This window comes from Anopheles coluzzii, chromosome 2 (genome assembly GCF_943734685.1).
Source record: "Anopheles coluzzii chromosome 2, AcolN3, whole genome shotgun sequence".
Classification (NCBI taxonomy): Eukaryota; Metazoa; Arthropoda; class Insecta; order Diptera; family Culicidae; genus Anopheles; species Anopheles coluzzii.
Genome location: NC_064670.1, coordinates 110,551,165 through 110,569,034, shown reverse-complemented (window position 1 = coordinate 110,569,034; position 17,870 = coordinate 110,551,165). Strand labels below are relative to the sequence as shown.

The following is a 17,870-nucleotide window of genomic DNA, read 5'->3' as shown; positions in this document are numbered from 1 at the left end:
TGATTTGAGTTCTTGAGCGACCGTGACTGCATCGAGATCAGTTTCTTAAATTTGGTTCGATTTTTCAAAGATTTCCAACACCAACAAAGGTTTGAGATCAGTTGATGTACCATGATCGAGATCGAGATAAGTTCCAGGGTCAGTTAATAGGGTTGAGATCTACGGTTCTTAGACTGGGATCCATCTTCCCACTTCCACTATCTTAATCTCTATATCTTCCAAGATGTCACCATAACGTTATTGGAAACACATTACACTATCCTCTATGATCATCCAAGGTTACGAGTTAATATCTCCAAGATATCAGAAGATCAGTTCATGTGCCGGGTTACGTCTTGTATCCTCCGCCATGAAAGGTTCGAGATCCGCTCAAGGACAGGAATTTACAAAAATCTTCCAGCAACATCTAAAACCACTAGACTTCATTACAATATCTTCCAACTACCTCCAAATTATTCCATCAAATTACTTTTGGCTGCATCTTCCAAGATCTCACCAAAGGTAATTCCAAAAACAGTAAAACTATCTTCTAGGATCATCCAAGGTCACGAGTAACTACATTCCAACGTCATCCAATAATCGAATGGCTGATATGGATACAATTATTGAAGTCTTCAGGACAGTCGGGAGACAGGAGTCATTTCTTCGATACTCCAGATTAGTTCCTAAACCAGAGGTATAGGTTCATGTAACAGGTTTTGTAGCAAGTTCATCCATAAGAGGTTCGGAAGCAAGTACCAAGAATAGGTTTAAACCATCTACAACATACATTAGGGATTGTTTTTAAAATTTTAATGATATAATTTTACTTCTTAATAGTTGGTTTTGTCGGTTACTCTTCTCACAATTGCGTCACAAAGTTCGTCCGTTGGTTTTTGTTATGTTGTGGTTTTCATATTCTTTTCTTTCATTCTTAACCCTTTGCATGATCTTTTATCAGTTTCTTTTAAGTTTTAACTGTTTTTTTACTTTCCTTCACTTGTTTGTTCTGCTTTTTATTCTCTGAAGAGTGCATTGATGTCTTTTTATTTGGTTTCTCTCTGTTTTGCTGCTTGCTTCATTTGCTTTAACGTTATATGTAACATTTCGTACCTTTGTCTGCCCGCTCCTGTGTTTGCACACTTCCTTCCTCTCCCTGGCATATCAATGCGCGACAAAGTTTTGCAACAGTTTTAACACTATTTAAGTTAAGAAAATGGGGGAGGGGAGCGAGAAAACACATCTACACAGGTGGTGGTGTGCTACTGCCGACGATTTGATACGGACACTAACGTGAAAAGGGAAAATAAAAACCAGTAGGAAAAGGTAAAGGTTACTCACCACCAGCGAAGAAATGTCTTCGGTTTTTAGTTGCAGTTTTTCATCGTTTATTTTCCATTAGCGAATTTTGTGTCCATGTCGTTTCATTTATGTGTATGTGTTGTTTTGTGTTTTCTGTTCTTCTTTTTGTTTGTTGAGGATCGGGGTTTTAATATCAACATTTTTTGTTCATATCCCTTTCCGGTACGACCCAACACGATCTTTTGTTATGTTTTCTATTCTGTGTATTCTTCATGTCCGTACTTGAGTAATTGTTGTTCGTTCTATTAATGTTAATGCTTAATGTTTACCTTTGTTCCAGTTAGTTGTAATGCTCATATTGTTGTGTTCTATTTAGTTTCTTCTTTTATCATTTTTTTTGTTCATTTGAGTATAATCATCGTTTTTCGTCATTGTTCTGGTGTTGTCGGTTCAGTGTTTGCATGATTGGTTTTATTCTTCACCTTATCTACCTTGTGCCAGAGCTTCTATACGGGCCATCATTCTACTTTCTATTTTTCTTCCCCTTTGCATTTTGTCACACAACTCCTGCATGCGTTATCCAGCGTAAGAGTGAGGGGAAAAGATTAATTCGAGTATGTTTTAGAGTTTTGCTTCCTCTCCCTACACACACACACACATATACGGGAGGAGCGGTGATTCGTATTTCGTTTTAAACCGTATATGTTACAAATTCAAACGTAGGTATCTCATAAGCGAAAAACGCAATGCTACACGCACACAAAGTGGGTTTGTTTTCTTCAATATCGAATTGGGAAGATTTTCGTTAAAACAAGAACGCACCAAAACTGGGTACTAAAGCTTACATGCTGCATCATTGCAATGGCCTACGGCGCCCACCCGAGCACACAATCTTGCGTTGAATATTGTTCCTTTAATAATATCTAAACACTACCACGACCCTGTTTAGGTGGCGCGCATCTTACTGTTGCTTTGCTTCTGCTGTGTGTATGTGTGTGTGTTGAGAATTAATATTAATCTAAAAAATTGTTTTATCAACTTACTAGCGCTCTTCGCGTGCTTTGCTAATTATGAAATGAAGCTACCTTGGCGGGCAGAAGTAAAGCATAACCGCACCGACACCTACTACGCACCGGGGCCGCACTGATTGAGAGCATTTACAACACATCGATCATAATATTACCATTAACATTACTGTAATTGTTCTTATTATTGCTAACCTAATCCTGTAAGTGTCTGAGATATAACTAACCCTTTTAGACAAACACAAACAGACGCGCAAAGGATGAGCGCAAAGCATCGGAAGAAGGTTAAGGGGCCTGCCCACGTTGTTTGTCTACTTCTCCGACAAGAGGAACCGGTTCGAAAAGAAATGAACGCTAAGAAGGAACAGAACCTACGAAATCGGCACCAATCCCAAACCCTTAACAGGTTCTGATGCTAATTGTTAGCTGCCTCAAGAGTTTGAAGTATGTTAATAACACATCTACCCTCCTCACTAATCGTTACGTGTTCGCTGATTACATGTCTAGTACATAGTGGTGCGCCACCGCGGTATTTTTTTTTTTCAGAACATTTTACCAATATACTAGGAAGAAGGAAGAACAGCATTAGAGAATGGGTGTGTTTAAAGATGATGCGCCTTCTCGTTTTTTTCCTTCTCTAATTTCCTTTTCTTGAACGATGGCTGTCTGCTTCATTTCATCCTTTCGTTTGCGGTTTAATGCGATTATAGGGAGACAAATTTTGAATTGGCTCTACGATTTGAAATACTGGGGAAGATGGGATTATTAGAAAATGAGGGGACACACACACACACACCGGACATGCGTATGCGTTACCGGCCCAAGCGCTATCGATCGGTTCTCGTTAGTTCACTTCCACTTTGCAATATCAACAAGCAGCAACAGCAGCCAACATAATCTCATTTCCTATACATGCTTCCGGCGTCATAGTATCCGCCAAACCGCCATTCCGGTTTTCGCGTAAAGCTCACAGGGCTGATAATAAGTTAACGTGTAACGAATACAACTAACGCGTATGATCGAAAATGTGGATGATATGAATGAGTTGTGAGTGCGATAGAAATAAACTTCGAACGTGGAAAAAACGCTCCATGCTTCTGACCGTTTTCGGGCCCTCTCACAGGCTATATACGACCCCAACCCGGGTTTTCCTGGTGTTCAAAACCGGCTTGTGCTAAAATGAGATGAAAAGATGGTGGCGGTGTGCATGGATTAAAGCTTCAAGTAATTACCTACAACGAAATGGACGCCACAGACGATGATTCCCAAGAAAGGATGTACACAAAGGACAAATACACATACATACACAAACACACAGAGTGAGAACGGGAAAGGGAGTGTGTGTGTGTGTGTTTTCCCCGTTGCTCTCCCAACGCGCTTACACAAACACCTGGTACCGGTTGCAGTGCTTGATGCGCATGTAAAGCTTCCGGATGTCCTTGGCCAGTGAGTAGCGCTGATGTTCGTCCTGTTGGCAGCAGTACTGGTACTGCTGGCGGGCACTCAAGCTTCGGCTCAGCTGGCGACTGAGGAAGTTGCTCTCGATCATCAGGCTACCGAGTAATCAGATGTTATCGTCAAAGTTGGCAAAGTTTTTGTCCCACCCGCCGGCACCGGCACCGGTGGCGGTGGCTCCTCCACCGTGGTGTGCAGCATCGGCACCGTTGCCGGCACCACTGCCACCGAATGGGTCGCCCCTGCCACCACCACCGGAGGAGGCAAAGAAATCATCATCCTCGAAGGGATCGTCAACCTTTTTGGCAAAAATGTTAATACTGTCCGATTTGCGAATATTATCCTGATTAAATAGCTGCTGTTGCTGGTGCTGCTGGTGCTGCTGTTGATGGTGCCCCGCTTGACTAGAGGTTTTTAATATCTTCTTGTTGCTACCGTTATTGCTTGTCGCTGGTGCGGCTGCCGGACCGGGACTGGTGGTGATACGTGCTGCGGACCAACCCTGCTGCTGCTGCTGCTGACCGTCGTCGGGATCCTGCTCCGCATCGGACCGGCCGGCAAAATCGTCCTCGAACATGGTGGTTGCTTCCGCGTCAAACTTCGACACGGTAACATTCTCGTTGAACCGCAGCTTCGACCCACTGCCCACTGCTGCAGTCTGCTCCCGATGATGCTGATGATGATGTCCGGGTGGCGGTGTTGCAGACGATGAGGCTGGCGCTTGCTGAGGATAGTCGCCCGTATCGGCATAGCCGGCACCGGAACTGGCATGAGCTTTGTAATGCTGCTGCGGCCGATGGTAGCCACCGGGCGGCGGCGGATCGTGTGCGTAATGGGCGCGCTCCTTTTCATTGGAGAAATCGCTCGAAAAGCGGTACGACTTCGGCACGTCACTTCTTCCCCCTGCGCCACCGGGACCGCCGCCACCAGTGCCGCCAGTAGGCGGCGAGTTAAAATCGCTCTCGAACCCATCGCCACCGGCCGGCGGCCCAGCCGGATCCGCGTACTCCTCAAACTCAAAGTCGAGCGGCGTACGGCCGGCTGGCGCCACGCTGTGCTGCTTTTGGGCGGCGCTTTTCGGTGGCGTTACGCTACCATAACCACTGCCGCCGCCGCCACCGCCACCACTGCCACCCTCGAAGTACAGGTCCCGGCTATTGCTTTTCTTCATGCGGCGAAGGGCCTCCTCTTCGTACTCGTACCGGGCCATCTTCTTCGCTTCTTGTGCGATCAGCGCATCGTTCAGGCTGCGCCCCTCCTGGCGCGGTGTGGACGATTTGCCGTAGTACGCACCGCCCACGCCGGGCGGCAGCGGTCCCCCAGGGGGCACTCTCCGGCCGGGCCCATAATAAGCCGGACCCTCGTCGAGCGGGTCGTCCAGCAGCGTCAGCTTACCGGCCGGCACCTCATCCTCATCGTCCTCATCGTCATCGTCGTCTACGCCAGCGCCAACCCGGCCACCCTCCGGTGCGTCGAAATCGAAGTAATCCTCCTTCGATCGCACCGGGTACCGCATCGTGGCGTAGTTCGTGCGCATCTCCATCTCCTTCCGGTCGGCGCGCGATCGACTCTTCTTGCGAAACCGCCGATCCTTCTCGCCGTCCGAACCGGCCAAGCTGGTGCCACCGACCACGGGCCCCATTCCTCGGCCGCTTCGTCCACCCGCTTCGTTGTAGCGTCGCTGTTCCTGTTGCTCCGTCGCGCTGGACGGTCGCTTCCACGGCATGGTGGCAGCGGAACCGACACCACCACCGCCCTTCGTCACACCCCACACATCATCATCCAGCATCATCATCATTTGCTGCTGCTGCTGCTGCTTCGAACCGCCGCTACCGCGGCCTATGTTTTGACTAGAGCGATGCAAACTATTACCACCGCCATCACGCAGCCCACCGCCGGACCGGCCACTGCCACCCATCATGCCACCGATCAGATCCCCCTCCGAGTCCTGGTCCAGCTCCTGGTCCAGCCGCGCACTGCCCGCATTGCGCATGCCGCGCCTCAGCGACCGGCTCTTGTCCAGCGACAGGTACCGGTCCCGCTCGCGATACTCCGCTCGACTATCCAGGCTGCCGTAGATGTCCCCGCTCCCGAAGCTGCGCTGCCGCTCCCGACTATCGTACGATTCGTTGCTCTCGCGGTCGAAGCTTTTGCGCTCGCGCTCGTAAAAGTATTCCCGGGCGGCGCGCGAATCCCGGCTTGGCCGCTCGTACACCACGCCCTCGTCGTAATCGGCCCCCCGTCTGCCACCGTACCCCCCGTCGCCCCCGTACGGGTCGTAATCGTACCGACCGCCGCTGCCACCGCGCGACGGCTCCCGCTCGCGGTAGTACTTCCGCTTGTCGTAGCCCTTGCCGTACTCGCGCCGATCGTACGCGGGCGGCAAGCTTTTCGGCTCCCGCTTCTCGTACGGTGGCCCGTACGTGCTCCGCTCGTACGCGTTCCGATCGAACGAGCGCGAACCACGCTCCCCACGCTCACCGGGCGGACCGCGCACATCCTCGTCCTCCGTCGGGGAGGACCAGGTCGGTCCGGCATGGTGGTCGTGGTACCAGTGCTCGTCCTCAAAGTTGTCCCGGCTGCGAGAGCCGACGCCACTCTTCATGCGACGCCGCTGCTGGCCGCGCTCCTTTACCAGCTCCTCGTCGTAATCCTCATCGTTCGAGTTGATACGACGCGGCGGCATCCGGGGATGGTGGTACCGTTCGCCCGACGTCGGATGATGATGACGCATCGACGGATCACCACCACCGCCGGACGGATGCATCGAGGAGCGTTTGCGATAGTCCGGCCCTTCCTCGTCCCACGGGCTGACGTCCCGGGATGAGGAGGACGTGTGTCCTTTCGAGGGCCACCGGCGGTTGTAGTCGCGCAGGTCCGCCTTCGTCCATTCGTCTTTCGGATCGGAGGAGCAGGGAGAATCGGGACCGTTCTTATCGCCACTTCCTGCAAAAAGGCGGACAAAACGTAATCGTTAGTACTTGACAAGGAGCAACGTAGGAGATGACGTACTTCTTCCACTATCCCCTCGTACGGTATCGTGGCGCATGTCCTGCCTTTTGGAAGGATGGTGGAGCGGCGGTTCTGGTTGATCGAACACGGCCCACGATTCGTTGGCATTGGTAGGAGTCATGCGGGACAGTTTGCCCTCTGTAAAGTGTAAAAAAGCACGTTAGTTAATACCTGGAACGCTCTTTCCATACACTTCAGCAAACTTTAACTAGAGATGGGTAATTCAAATTCAGATTCATAAATCTAAATGAATCATGAAATTGAATCAATCATAAAACTGAATGAATCATAAATACGAATGAATAATGAATCTGAGTGAATCATAAATACGAAAGAATAATGTACTGAATGAATCATGAATCTGAATGATCAAGAATCGAATGAATCATGAATTAAAAAGAATCAACTTTATGAATGAATCATAAAACTAAATGAATCATGAATCTGAATTAATAATGATACTGAATGCATCATAAATTGGAATGAATCATGTATTTGAATGAAACATGAATCTTAATGAATATTTTTTATTCATAATAAATGAATAAATCAAGAATCTGAATGAATCAAAAATCTGAATAACTCATTGATCAGAATGAATAAATCTAAAGGAAAGTGAAGTGACGCAATCTTGAAATCTGGGATTTATAAATTACAATGAGTTCTCGTAATTTTGGGACACTTTGTTGTGTCTTTTTTACTGAAAGTGGTATATACGGTATCCTTTTTGAACAAGTTCATTTGGAATCTAATAGGATTTTCCGATAAGTGTGTCCAAATAGGGTGCCGCAGAGCCCAATTCCCGTCACATTCACTTCCCGTCAGATAGATGAAAGACCTTTATCAAAGATTCATGAATATCTAAAAATTCATTTTTTTAGAGATTAAAAATCATTTATAATCTCACAACTCTTTAGAGATGGTTCTAAAGAATCGTTCAAGATGTTCATTAAAGAATCATTCATCTTCAAAGGTTCATGAGACTTTAGAAATTCGATTCGAGACTCTCACTCATCGCTAAAGATTGATGTGGATGAATCTTTACGAAGGATTCAAGAAACACAATACTAACCTTCATTGTTGTCTCCCTCTGGGGAAGATTCACCGTCACCGTCGCTCATCGAACCGGACGAGCGCTTATCGCTCGACGATTGGCCCCGCGGGGCCGGTGTCGGTTTGCCCCTGCCTCCCTCATCGCTTCTGCGAGACATTGGCGAGGGCTTTAGGATCGGACTCTTTGCCATCCCAGTACCGGAGGAAGAGGACGACTTCGGCCCCAACGGCGGTATGGGCGAGGTGCTCATATCGCTCAAACCACCACCACCGCTACGGCCCGACGGTCCCAAGGAAAGCGTTTCGTACTGGACCATCGTGCTGCCAGTGGTTGGCGATTTCGCTTTCGGTCCAATCATATCGTTCAGCAGCGTCGTCGAGGTGGACATGTTGGTCGGTCGGTACGGCGAGGTGGCGCTATGCTGCAGCAGTGGACTTCCCTTCAACCCTTGGCCCAGCTGAGTGCTGGCTGAACCGGTCGGTGCGGGCGATAGCTGTTCGTTGCTGTGCAGCGACAGATTGGAGACCGCTTTCTGCATCAACTCGTCGATTTCCAAATCCTCGCGTGGTGTAACGGCACCGCGGAATGCCACACCCCCATCCTGTCCCGTTTCCAACTGGCGCTGCTGTTGCATTTCGTCCTCATTCATGTCCGCGTCGGAAATGTTAATCTCCGGCGAGGTGTTCTCCTGCTGCTGCTGCTGCACCACCGCCGGTTCCATGTCGTCAAAATTGGCCTCAAATTTGGCATCGTCGTCCAGCTCGCGGTCCTCGAACGACGACGACTCCATGCGCGCCATCGGTGCCGCCGGCTTTTCGAACAGATCCTCCACCAGTATGATGTCGCGCAGGGCCGCATAGCGATCCTTTGCCTGCGAGATGACTTCCGTGATTTTGGTGTCGATCTTCGTGAGCGGCGGTCCGGTCGTGAGCGGGCTGGCGGAAGACCCACCGAAGCTGTGCATGGGCAGCGGGGAGCTGCCCACATTCGCTGTCTCACCACCCATGAAGGCGGGCGACAGGCGGTTCATTTCCGACGCCACTTCCTTCTGCAGATCGAGCGAATCGGAACGATCGTTCGGTCCGGTTCGTTGTTCCTGGTCCTGTTCGGGCGCAGCATCGACTGACCCCGCTCCTTCCGGTCCAATTTCCTGCTCAATAATCTCCCGGAACACGGCATACTTATCGACAACCGGTGCCGAGGACGGGTGCGATCCACTACCACCCGTCGGCTGCAGATTGAGATGGTCGAAGTTGGCGACAAATGTACTGGTGCGATCGGGGCCCCGTGCCGGCCTTTCATCCTCCCCGAAGTTGTCGTCAAACTTGGCCACAAACATCGCATCGTTGCTGTCGTCAAAGTTCACCTTAAACACGGGCGACTCGCTCACACTGCCGTCCCGCCCGGCCGTATTGTCCTGGCTGATGCTGCTGCTCGTGGCCCACGACGGGGCGGCCGAAGGTGGCGGGGCCGGTGCCGGCGCCGTCGGATACTTGCTGTTCTCGATGAACTCCGACAGGTAGGTGGTCAGCTCGACGAGCGTCATCGTGCTCAGCTTGGACACGGGCACGTTCAGCTTGGCCGCCAGCTCGTCGATGCCGAGCGTTAGTAATTGACTGAGCGTAATGTCGGGCAGGAAGGACGAGGCCGCAACGGACTGCTGCTGCTGCTGCTGATGATGGTGCTGATCGAGCTCCTTGGCAAAGTGTCCCGCTCCGCTGCCGGTGGGCGATTTCGAGGACGGCGGTGGCGTCGGTTCGTCCAGATTGCGCGGATCCGTCTCGGACTGCTTGCGCGTGGTGCGCGTCGTTTTCGACGCATCCTTCCTCTGCGGCGGTGGCAGCAGCGTTGGAATATCGATCTTTCCGATCGGTGCTAGATAATCGTCCTCGTCGGTGCACTTTTTCTGCGGACGCCCCGGGCCAACCGTTTCGCCCGCGGTGCGACCCACCTTGCGCGACGGTAGCGGCAGCGGAGGTGCATCCGAACCCGCCCGATCGCCACCCGAAGGTGGCCGGCTGCTATCATACTTGCTGCCAACGTAATCGTACCGCTCCCGGGGTCCATGCCCGGACAGACTGCCCGAACCGGCCCCACCAGCGTTCGCATGGGACGAGGACGACGACGACGATCGCGGCGACGGCCGGATGACGATGTCGGCGAACTGCTTCTTCGGAGGCAACGGCGGCGGTTCGATGTGCGAGCCCGAATCGGGCCGGGGCGGTGGCTCCGGTGCCATTTCCGTCTCGCTCAGCGAATCGCTCTCCTGCAGCCGGCGCATGTTTATGCTGTTCGAGTCGCGCTTGGAAAACTTCTGCCCGAACAGGTTCGGTTTCATCTTTTTCGAGCTGGAGCTAAGACTAGAGATCACGTCGACGGTGTTCTGCTTGAACACGCTGCTCGCCGCCGGTCGGTTGCGGTGCGCGTTCGGGCCGCCCGTTTGCCCCGTTTGGGCAGCAGCGCTGGCTTCGGACGATTGGCGCTCCAGGCGCTTCTGGCTGATGTAGCTGGCCCACGATTCGGGCGGCAGATTCACCTGCAGCGGCCCATTGTACACTGTTCCGTCTTTCGCTTCGGTCGGGGGTTTGTTGTTCGATGGTTCCTCCGAATCGGACGGCCGTCCACCTTCCTGCTGCCCGCCCGCATTGCGCGGTGATGCATTGCGGGAAAAGTGAACCTCGAACGGATCGAGCTGCAGCTTGGAGAAATCGTCATCTTCCATGAACGGATCGGCCGGCGCGCTGGATCCACCACCAACCAGCGATTCTATGAGCGGCATGCCCGTACCACCACTTGCCTGCCCTCCGCCATCGCCTCCACTCGAGCCCGCTTCGGCGCTGCTGTTGGCATTCTTCAGCGACGATTGAGCCTCGTCAAAGCTGGCCTTAAACAGATCGCCACTACCACTAGCAAGGGTGGAGATATTGCTTGCGTTCAACGATGCCGACCCGCCGACGCTTTGCTGCAGCAGCCCGTCCTCCGAAGCAAAGTTCGCATTGAAGGTGCTCTCCTTGCCGGACAGATCTTTCAACACTTTCTTCGGCGGATTTTTGAGCTCCTGGAAGAAGAACTTCTTGTCGATGTATGGCTTGATTTTGCCCGTGCCCAGCGGGTCCAGGTCGGTAAACACGTCCGTGTAGGACGATGGCTGTGCAGCGGCAGACGGCTGAGGAGTCTGGAAAAAGGGGAGGAAAAGAACGTCGTAGAAACGCATTAGAGGTAAAGTACCATCGCTGTGATGCAATTCTACACACCTTGCCCGTGTCTTCCGGGTTCTTTGGTTCGTCGGAATAGCGTGCCGGTTCCGGATCGAAGCGTGACGTGTTTGGCGGCGAATTTAACCAATCATCGTTCTGCACCGAGTTGCTGCTGGTTAGCGTACTGCCGCCGGCAGCCCCCTGAGACGGTGGAGGATTGTTGCTGTTGCTGGTGTTGTTGTTGCTGTTGCTGGTACCGCCAGCCGGCTGTGAGCTTGACGATCCAGTTAGAGTCGTTGCACCGCCACCAGCGGCAGCACCAGCACTCGGTTGGGTAGGAATTGGTGGCGCTGGCATGGGTGGTGGCGTTGAGGACACATTCGGGCTCGACTCCATCGTGGGTAGATTTTCCGTCGAGCGATGCGTTTGCTTCTGGTGCCGTTTGCTTGACTCCGGTGGAGGCAGCAAATTGTATGACTAAAAACAGAGAGAAGAAGCGTTTAATATGACGTCATTTTTTTTTAATGAAAAATACATACCGGCGGAATATTGGCAAACGAATCACCAAACGGATCGTCATCGAGCACACTTTTCCCCGGGCCCTCGCTCGGCGTAATGCGCTCCATCTGCGTAATGCCACGCTGTATGCAGCTCAGCTCCTGCTCGAGATCTACCAGGTCGGCGACGGATTCGGGCGATTTTTCACTCTTCCCTGCCACCATCTTCATGGCCCCGCTTGACCCAGCACCCATCGATGATCCACCGGCCGCCAGCGCACCGAGCGCCGTCTCGCTCGAGTGATTCTTTCCATAGCTCGAACTGCTGCCACCTGCTCCTCCTCCACCGCCGCTGCTGTCCAGCGTGCTGCCGCCACTTTTTGCCACCAGCGATGCCGACACGGCCTGATGTTCGTGGGCCGTAATTTTGCTCTGAATGTGCTGCCGGGCCAGCTCAATCTCTTTCTTCTTCAGCTCGAACACGACCTGGAACAGGTCGCGCATCGCCAGCACCACCTGGCTGGCCGCTTTGTCGGTTTTGATGCCGAAAAACCGGTGGCCACTGTCGGGGGAACCAAAAATATAGCCAAATGCACGCGAGTCCGTCATGTCCTGGGCGATGAACGATATTTTGTGCACGGGATGGTGATAGAGAGAATCCTGCGAAGGAAGGCGGGTTTGGCGTTAGGTACGGGGAGAAACGAAGTATTGCTGCTTGGTTGGTGCACTACTTACGCCAGTTTTTTCATCTCTCAACCGTAAGCCATCGATCGTGACGTGTATCGTGATGCGTTGCTTGTGCTCTCCTGCGGCCCGTATTGCCATTTTGAGGTCCTGTGTGTGTGCAAAGGCGGGAAATATAAGGAGTCTCATTAAATGTCACCGCCCAGTTGTGGCCTTCAGACATAAATAGCCTACTGTGTTTATGTGTGCGTGTGTCATTGGTGACCTCCCCACAACAACAACCGCTCAGACTGGGAATAAATTAAAATGCTTGTCCGAGAAACGAGACACAATCCGGCTGAAGAGTCGAAGCGATTCCGATTGTGGGAAAGTTTTGCTGCGTATGAAAAGCAAGGGTAAATCTGTTTCATTACGTTACATCCTCCCCGTTCGTAGTTCCGCTTGATCGGGTCTAATGTTCGCCACATTACCACCCCCTCTTCATCGCCACCAGAGCAGGTTGTTACGGTGTCACGCCGTTCGAAGCGCAACTACAATCGATCGGCCAACCGCAGCCGTTAAGCAGCGCGCAGCGTAACATTCGATACGCACGGCATCTGTGGCGTAGTATATGGAGTATAGCGCAAAAAAGTGACCTCACAGCAGCACTCCTGCCTCGGTACAATTGTACAACGCGTGGTTTGGGTTTTGATCGCTTTCAATAAAGCGCATTGTAAGCAACCGCGTTGCGCCGATGGTGTCGCTGTTGCTTGTTTGGATGTGTATTTTTGGCTTGTTTGTTGGCCGGTTAGAAGCGCGCTATTCAATAAAACGTAACTTCAGATTACCGCAACACAATCCTTTCCAGCACGCCTTTCGCGGTGTGTTGCATGGTGCGTTATTTGATTTATATGTTTTGCCATCGTAAATTTGCCAATAAAACCTCTCGGCGAAGCACAGACACACTCACACATACACACACTCGCCCGGCCTGGAGAAGGATTCCAGGGTCTTTTTCTCTGTCCCGGGAAATGGATAGAGGGAAGCAAGGAAGGGGATAAGATAATGCGCGTCCGGCTGGGTTGAATTGGAGCCAATTCAGCAGCTGTGTGGACCCTCCTCCTCCTCTCCTCCGCTTGTGCGCCAACACTCGGCGGGGCATCGGATTTTATCTCATCATCTGCGGCTCTTGACGCGCTCGGTGGCAGGCCATTTAAACTCAGCTGAAAGGGGGAGGGTGAATGGGGCACTGGGTGCCGGTTGTTGAGAATGATGAGCACGGGGATTTGGGTTTCAAAGGAGACCGGAGCGTGGTGCATGGGAGGGCGGTGTGTGTGCTGTGGCGCTAAAAATAGCACACCGGACTGACTGACGACAGAGAAAGGCGGGGGAGGGGTGCCCTTTATTCTTTTTGCCGTTCTTGCTTTTCAAACGCTTTTCGTCTTTGCCTATGGTGTGTGTTTTTGTTTTGATCTTGTGCCGTGTGAGGGGGATTCCCCTTTAACATGAAATAAACATAAAAAGACAAACAAAAACCCCGCCACCCCTTCGTTGGGCGTTCTAGTACCTGCAGTGCCTCCTGGCACATCCGGTCACCTCGAGCCTCACCGACCTCTAGGATGCCGATGAGCTTGGCCTTGAAGCTAACACCATCGCCGAAGAAACGCCCGGGTTCGTTTCGATCTGGAAAAAGAAAGCGAGATAGAGAGAATGAGGGAAAATAGGCCACAAAAAAAATGGAATTGTTTGATAATCGATATCGAACGGTCGTTGTGTTGCGTCCGTTTTACGACACTGCTTCGGAAAAGGAAGTTGCAAAAAACAATAAACAGGACAACAAATTAAAATTCTTACGCCGCAGGAGCCCACGGTCGGAGGAGCGCGTACTGTTTCTCATCTTGCACGTTCGAATGCCGCTCGCGTTACCAAGTAACCGTTCGTTTGCTTCACATTTACAGGCACGAGTAAAAGGGTGGCAAATAGTAGAGGAGGTGGGTGTTTAAAAAACCGGGTCGCAGGGAATGACCATCTTCAGGGACACAATAAAAACCGCGCACACAAACACCGCACAACTGCTCTGTTTCCTTTTTTTACCACCCCTATCACAGACAACGAACCGCGAGCGTACACGAACGGACAGGGGTAGAAGAGCAAAAACACCACCGTGAAATAACAACAAACACGGCCAACTACAGAAACGGTAATACCAATCTGGAAACTGGTACATTCACAACACCAAAGGGGCACAGTGCCGACAATTATCACGCCAAGGTGCGGACCACCGCCGCAGCACGATAAACTTGTTGTTTGTGTGATCTGTTGTGTGCAGGCAGCCTATCTTCTACCCTGTGCTCAGCTCTGCTATCGCAGGGCAGGTGGTCCCGTGGTGGATAAAAGGCAAACCGTCCTCTAATCAGACGTTGGCTTGGCGATACGAAGCGCAGTGCAGTGCCGACAACGGTCGACGGACGGCTTGCTCGCGGACGGTATGCACACGCAGAACAACAGGGCTGTCGATTAATGCTGCGTTTTGCTGCCGATTACTCATCGACCGCACCATGACTTAGACTTTTTCCCGGGCGAACACTTTTGACACATCTCGGAGGCGGTGTCTCGTTTCTTAAAACTTAAAACATACTGAGAGGGTGCATTAAAAACGGTGTGGGAGTTAAAATTATCGTAGAAACAGTATTTTACAGGACAGGACTATTTTAGTTTGTGCTGTGTTTTGTTTACAAACGACAGCAACTGACAGTATTGTGGCAAGAAAATTCGAACACGTTAAAATTTTGCAAGCAAACTGAGAATTATTGATTGAACAGGAAAATTGGTTTATTCTCTGTAAAATTCCATGTTAATAAAATTCTTAAAAATACGCAGCTATGGTTTTTCATAAATGTTTTCACTATTGCGACCTATTTTACAATAAAACTTATTTAATTCAAGTAAATACAGACCCCATTTTTCATCTACCAAGCGCTGTACGCCGTGAAGTATGCAATTAGGTGTTGCATTTTGCACGTGTGCTGTTACATTGCCTATTTGTATTATTTAAATTTATAGGGTTTCCCAATTGAAAAAATAACGTTTGCCATTAGTCTCAACATCTTTGATTTCGATGACAATATTGGACACGGTTTACTAATGCATGCATCCCTATTCTCAATCCATTTTTATTCGATGTCAACATTGACCGCTAATGTGTGATAAAATTCATATGTATTGAAGGGAATGTTTAGACATCTGGCAAAGAAACATATACAATTCTTTGACATAAAGGCCTGCCTCGATCAAGGCCTGCCTGTGCCATTACTTAGGATGGCTTTCAGTAACTAATTGATTACACATAGTAGGATAGTCAGTCCTACGTATGGGGGCACGGTCTATTCGCGGCTTTAACCCATGGCGGGCATATTGTTAAGTCGTACGAGATGACGACTATACCATCAGACACGCTTAAATGGCTATATCATTAAAATTCAGATTCACACCCGATTACAGCTTTCCGACCTTTTGAGTATTCTCCCGTCCTAAACAGACTTTCAACCCCCAAAAGACACCACCGGTAGATAGAATTAAAATAACCGTAATAACTATACTTACATTTTAAAGGACTGGTCTTCTTACGAATCGTCTGCATTTTCCTATATTTTTGGTATACTAAGCTGTTGGGATCAATTCTGACTGATTTCTATTGGGCCATGGTGCGATGAAAAAATGGAGGAAACACTGCTATCACGTGTAATTCGTCACACAGCTACTACACTGGCACCGCAACTATCGCACATCCTCTCTACGGCAATCAAAGCGAATAGCAGGCGGCGATATGAGCACATTGCAGGGTGTACATAAAAAACATACACACACACACACACACACACACACACACTAACCACCCCACCCAGCGATGACTCAATTTCTACTACTACTGCTGCTGATGATGACGATGATGATCAAGAGATGATGCGCCAGGTGCCGTTGCCCTTGCCGGGGGAAGATGACAAAACTTCTTTGCGTAAAAAAAACGGAACTCTGGGACGGAACCTTCACTACGGCACTTTAGCGCAAAAAAAAGCCACACTACTGAAACGAACACAGGCACGGCGGTTGCTTCGGTCACATGTGTGATATCAGTCTGAAAGATGATGGTTTGGTGGTTTATCGATTCTAAGCCACAGGAAAACTGCTGACCGCAAAGAAGAAGAAAAAAAACGAGCTCACTACACTAATCCGCCTAGCTATACACTAGGGGACTGAGGGGTAGTTTGCCGAGCCATTAGGGAAAATTAGCCACTATCACTTTGCAGTCGATTATGCAAAACAGGTTGGTTGCAATCGGGCTCGATCGGAGACACTCGTTTGCTTTCTGCCACTTCACTAAGTACACCTCACTATTGCACTGGAACTTCTTCTCCGTAGGCCAGAATCTTTCGTTTTCGGCAAGGATATCTTTTTGCGGAAGGAAAACACACACACACACACACTGCAGAAGACAACGGGTTTCGATGGATGACGGCAGAGCCAGACACACCAGCACGAAAAGATGGTGTAACGCGCTAAACACGGTACTCGGTTGCCGGTTCCTGGTGGTCGGTGTATCGATTTTTCCAACCCCCTCGGGCAAACGGCACAGAGCACTGCACACCCCTGCGTGCGCGCGTATGGGTGTGTGCGTGCGTGTGTGTGTATCGCTGTCTAGAAAGGGAGGAACACCACGACCAGACGATGGGCTCGATTAGCTAAACGGGCTGTAATTGATTTTTTAAATCAATCTAGTACACACTGAACGGATGCGTGGAGCATCCTGCACTGCTTGGATCGTGGGACACGTTTCTCCTTATTTTGCACACTTTCTTCACAAACTCTTGCCCTCCTTACAGCGAGAATGCGCCCTTCCTGCGCCTGCTTTACGGTAAAGGTGGGAACGATTTTCTTTGCGTCACAATTTCGCAACCCGCCCGATGCCGTACCACTGGACACTTTAGCAGCTTTGCATTGCGCTCGATTGGCGCTACCGTTTGCGAACGCGACCGTCCCGAGGCGAGCTAGTTTTGGGGGTGCAATTTTCCACCGTTTCTAAGCACACCCAAGCACACGAGACGACACCGTCCGGTTTGCTGCCATTTTTCGTCGGAAAAATTTTCCCACAAGAAAATCGGTTCGGAGGGTTGTGTTTGTGTGCGATGCGCGTAGGAGATTCTTGTACCACCCGAGACGGGACGGGCGCGCCTGTGTGCGTGCGCTGGTTCGTGCTCGTCCTGACGTCGATGCTTCGTTCTGACGTCGAGTGTGTGTCGGTGTGTCGTAAGGACAGTCAGGTGCATTTTCCTCGTTGACAACTGTCAAATGTCCGGAAAATGTGGAAAATCGTTTGAATCCTTTTTATCCTTTTTGGAGTGGTTCATTCGTTGCTCTGTGGATTGACTATTTTAAAGGAGATAATATTGGGTTGTATTATTTTCAAAGCTTTATTCATACTGCAACGAACTTTGTTCAAAATTCAAATTTATTTCTTAAGACCCTAATAAACTTGAATTTGATTTAAAAAATTGAAATTTATACAATACCATTGCATAGAGCATGGCCATGACTTGGTTGTTAATGATCAAAATTAAATAATTACTAAATATCATTTATGTGCAATGCTACCGTATTGTTGCAAGATGAGAAACACGTGCTGCACAGA

At 50.3% G+C, this 17,870-nt stretch overlaps 1 protein-coding gene across 2 annotated transcripts; it reads right to left on the bottom strand.

The window, feature by feature from the left end:
- Window positions 1–777: 777 nt before the first annotated feature.
- On the bottom strand, window positions 778–17,472 carry LOC120947741 (protein disabled). 2 transcript variants are annotated; one of them, XM_040363364.2, is made up of 8 exons: window positions 15,788–17,472; window positions 13,752–13,867; window positions 12,257–12,355; window positions 11,564–12,181; window positions 11,082–11,501; window positions 7,846–11,002; window positions 6,774–6,911; window positions 778–6,707 (listed from the first exon to the last, which is right to left on the bottom strand). In XM_040363364.2, exons 1-8 carry the CDS (start codon window positions 15,822–15,824, stop codon window positions 3,871–3,873), a joined length of 7,422 nt encoding a protein of 2,473 aa, XP_040219298.2. In that variant the 5' UTR covers window positions 15,825–17,472; the 3' UTR covers window positions 778–3,870. The 2 variants fall into 2 exon arrangements, with proteins under 2 accessions (XP_040219298.2, XP_040219297.2); XM_040363363.2 differs by lacking the exon at window positions 15,788–17,472 and adding an exon at window positions 14,039–14,916.
- Between the last annotated feature and the right edge of the window lie 398 nt (window positions 17,473–17,870).

Coding starts and splice junctions, on each gene's coding strand:
- LOC120947741 (XM_040363363.2), bottom strand. CDS start 14,081: ATGAGAAACAGTACGCGCTCCTCCGACCGTGGGCTCCTGCGGC. Junction 12,356..13,751: donor TGTGCCAGGAGGCACTGCAG/GTACTAGAACGC, acceptor GCACACACACAG/GACCTCAAAATGGCAATACG. Junction 6,708..6,773: donor ACGAGGGGATAGTGGAAGAA/GTACGTCATCTC, acceptor GCCTTTTTGCAG/GAAGTGGCGATAAGAACGGT.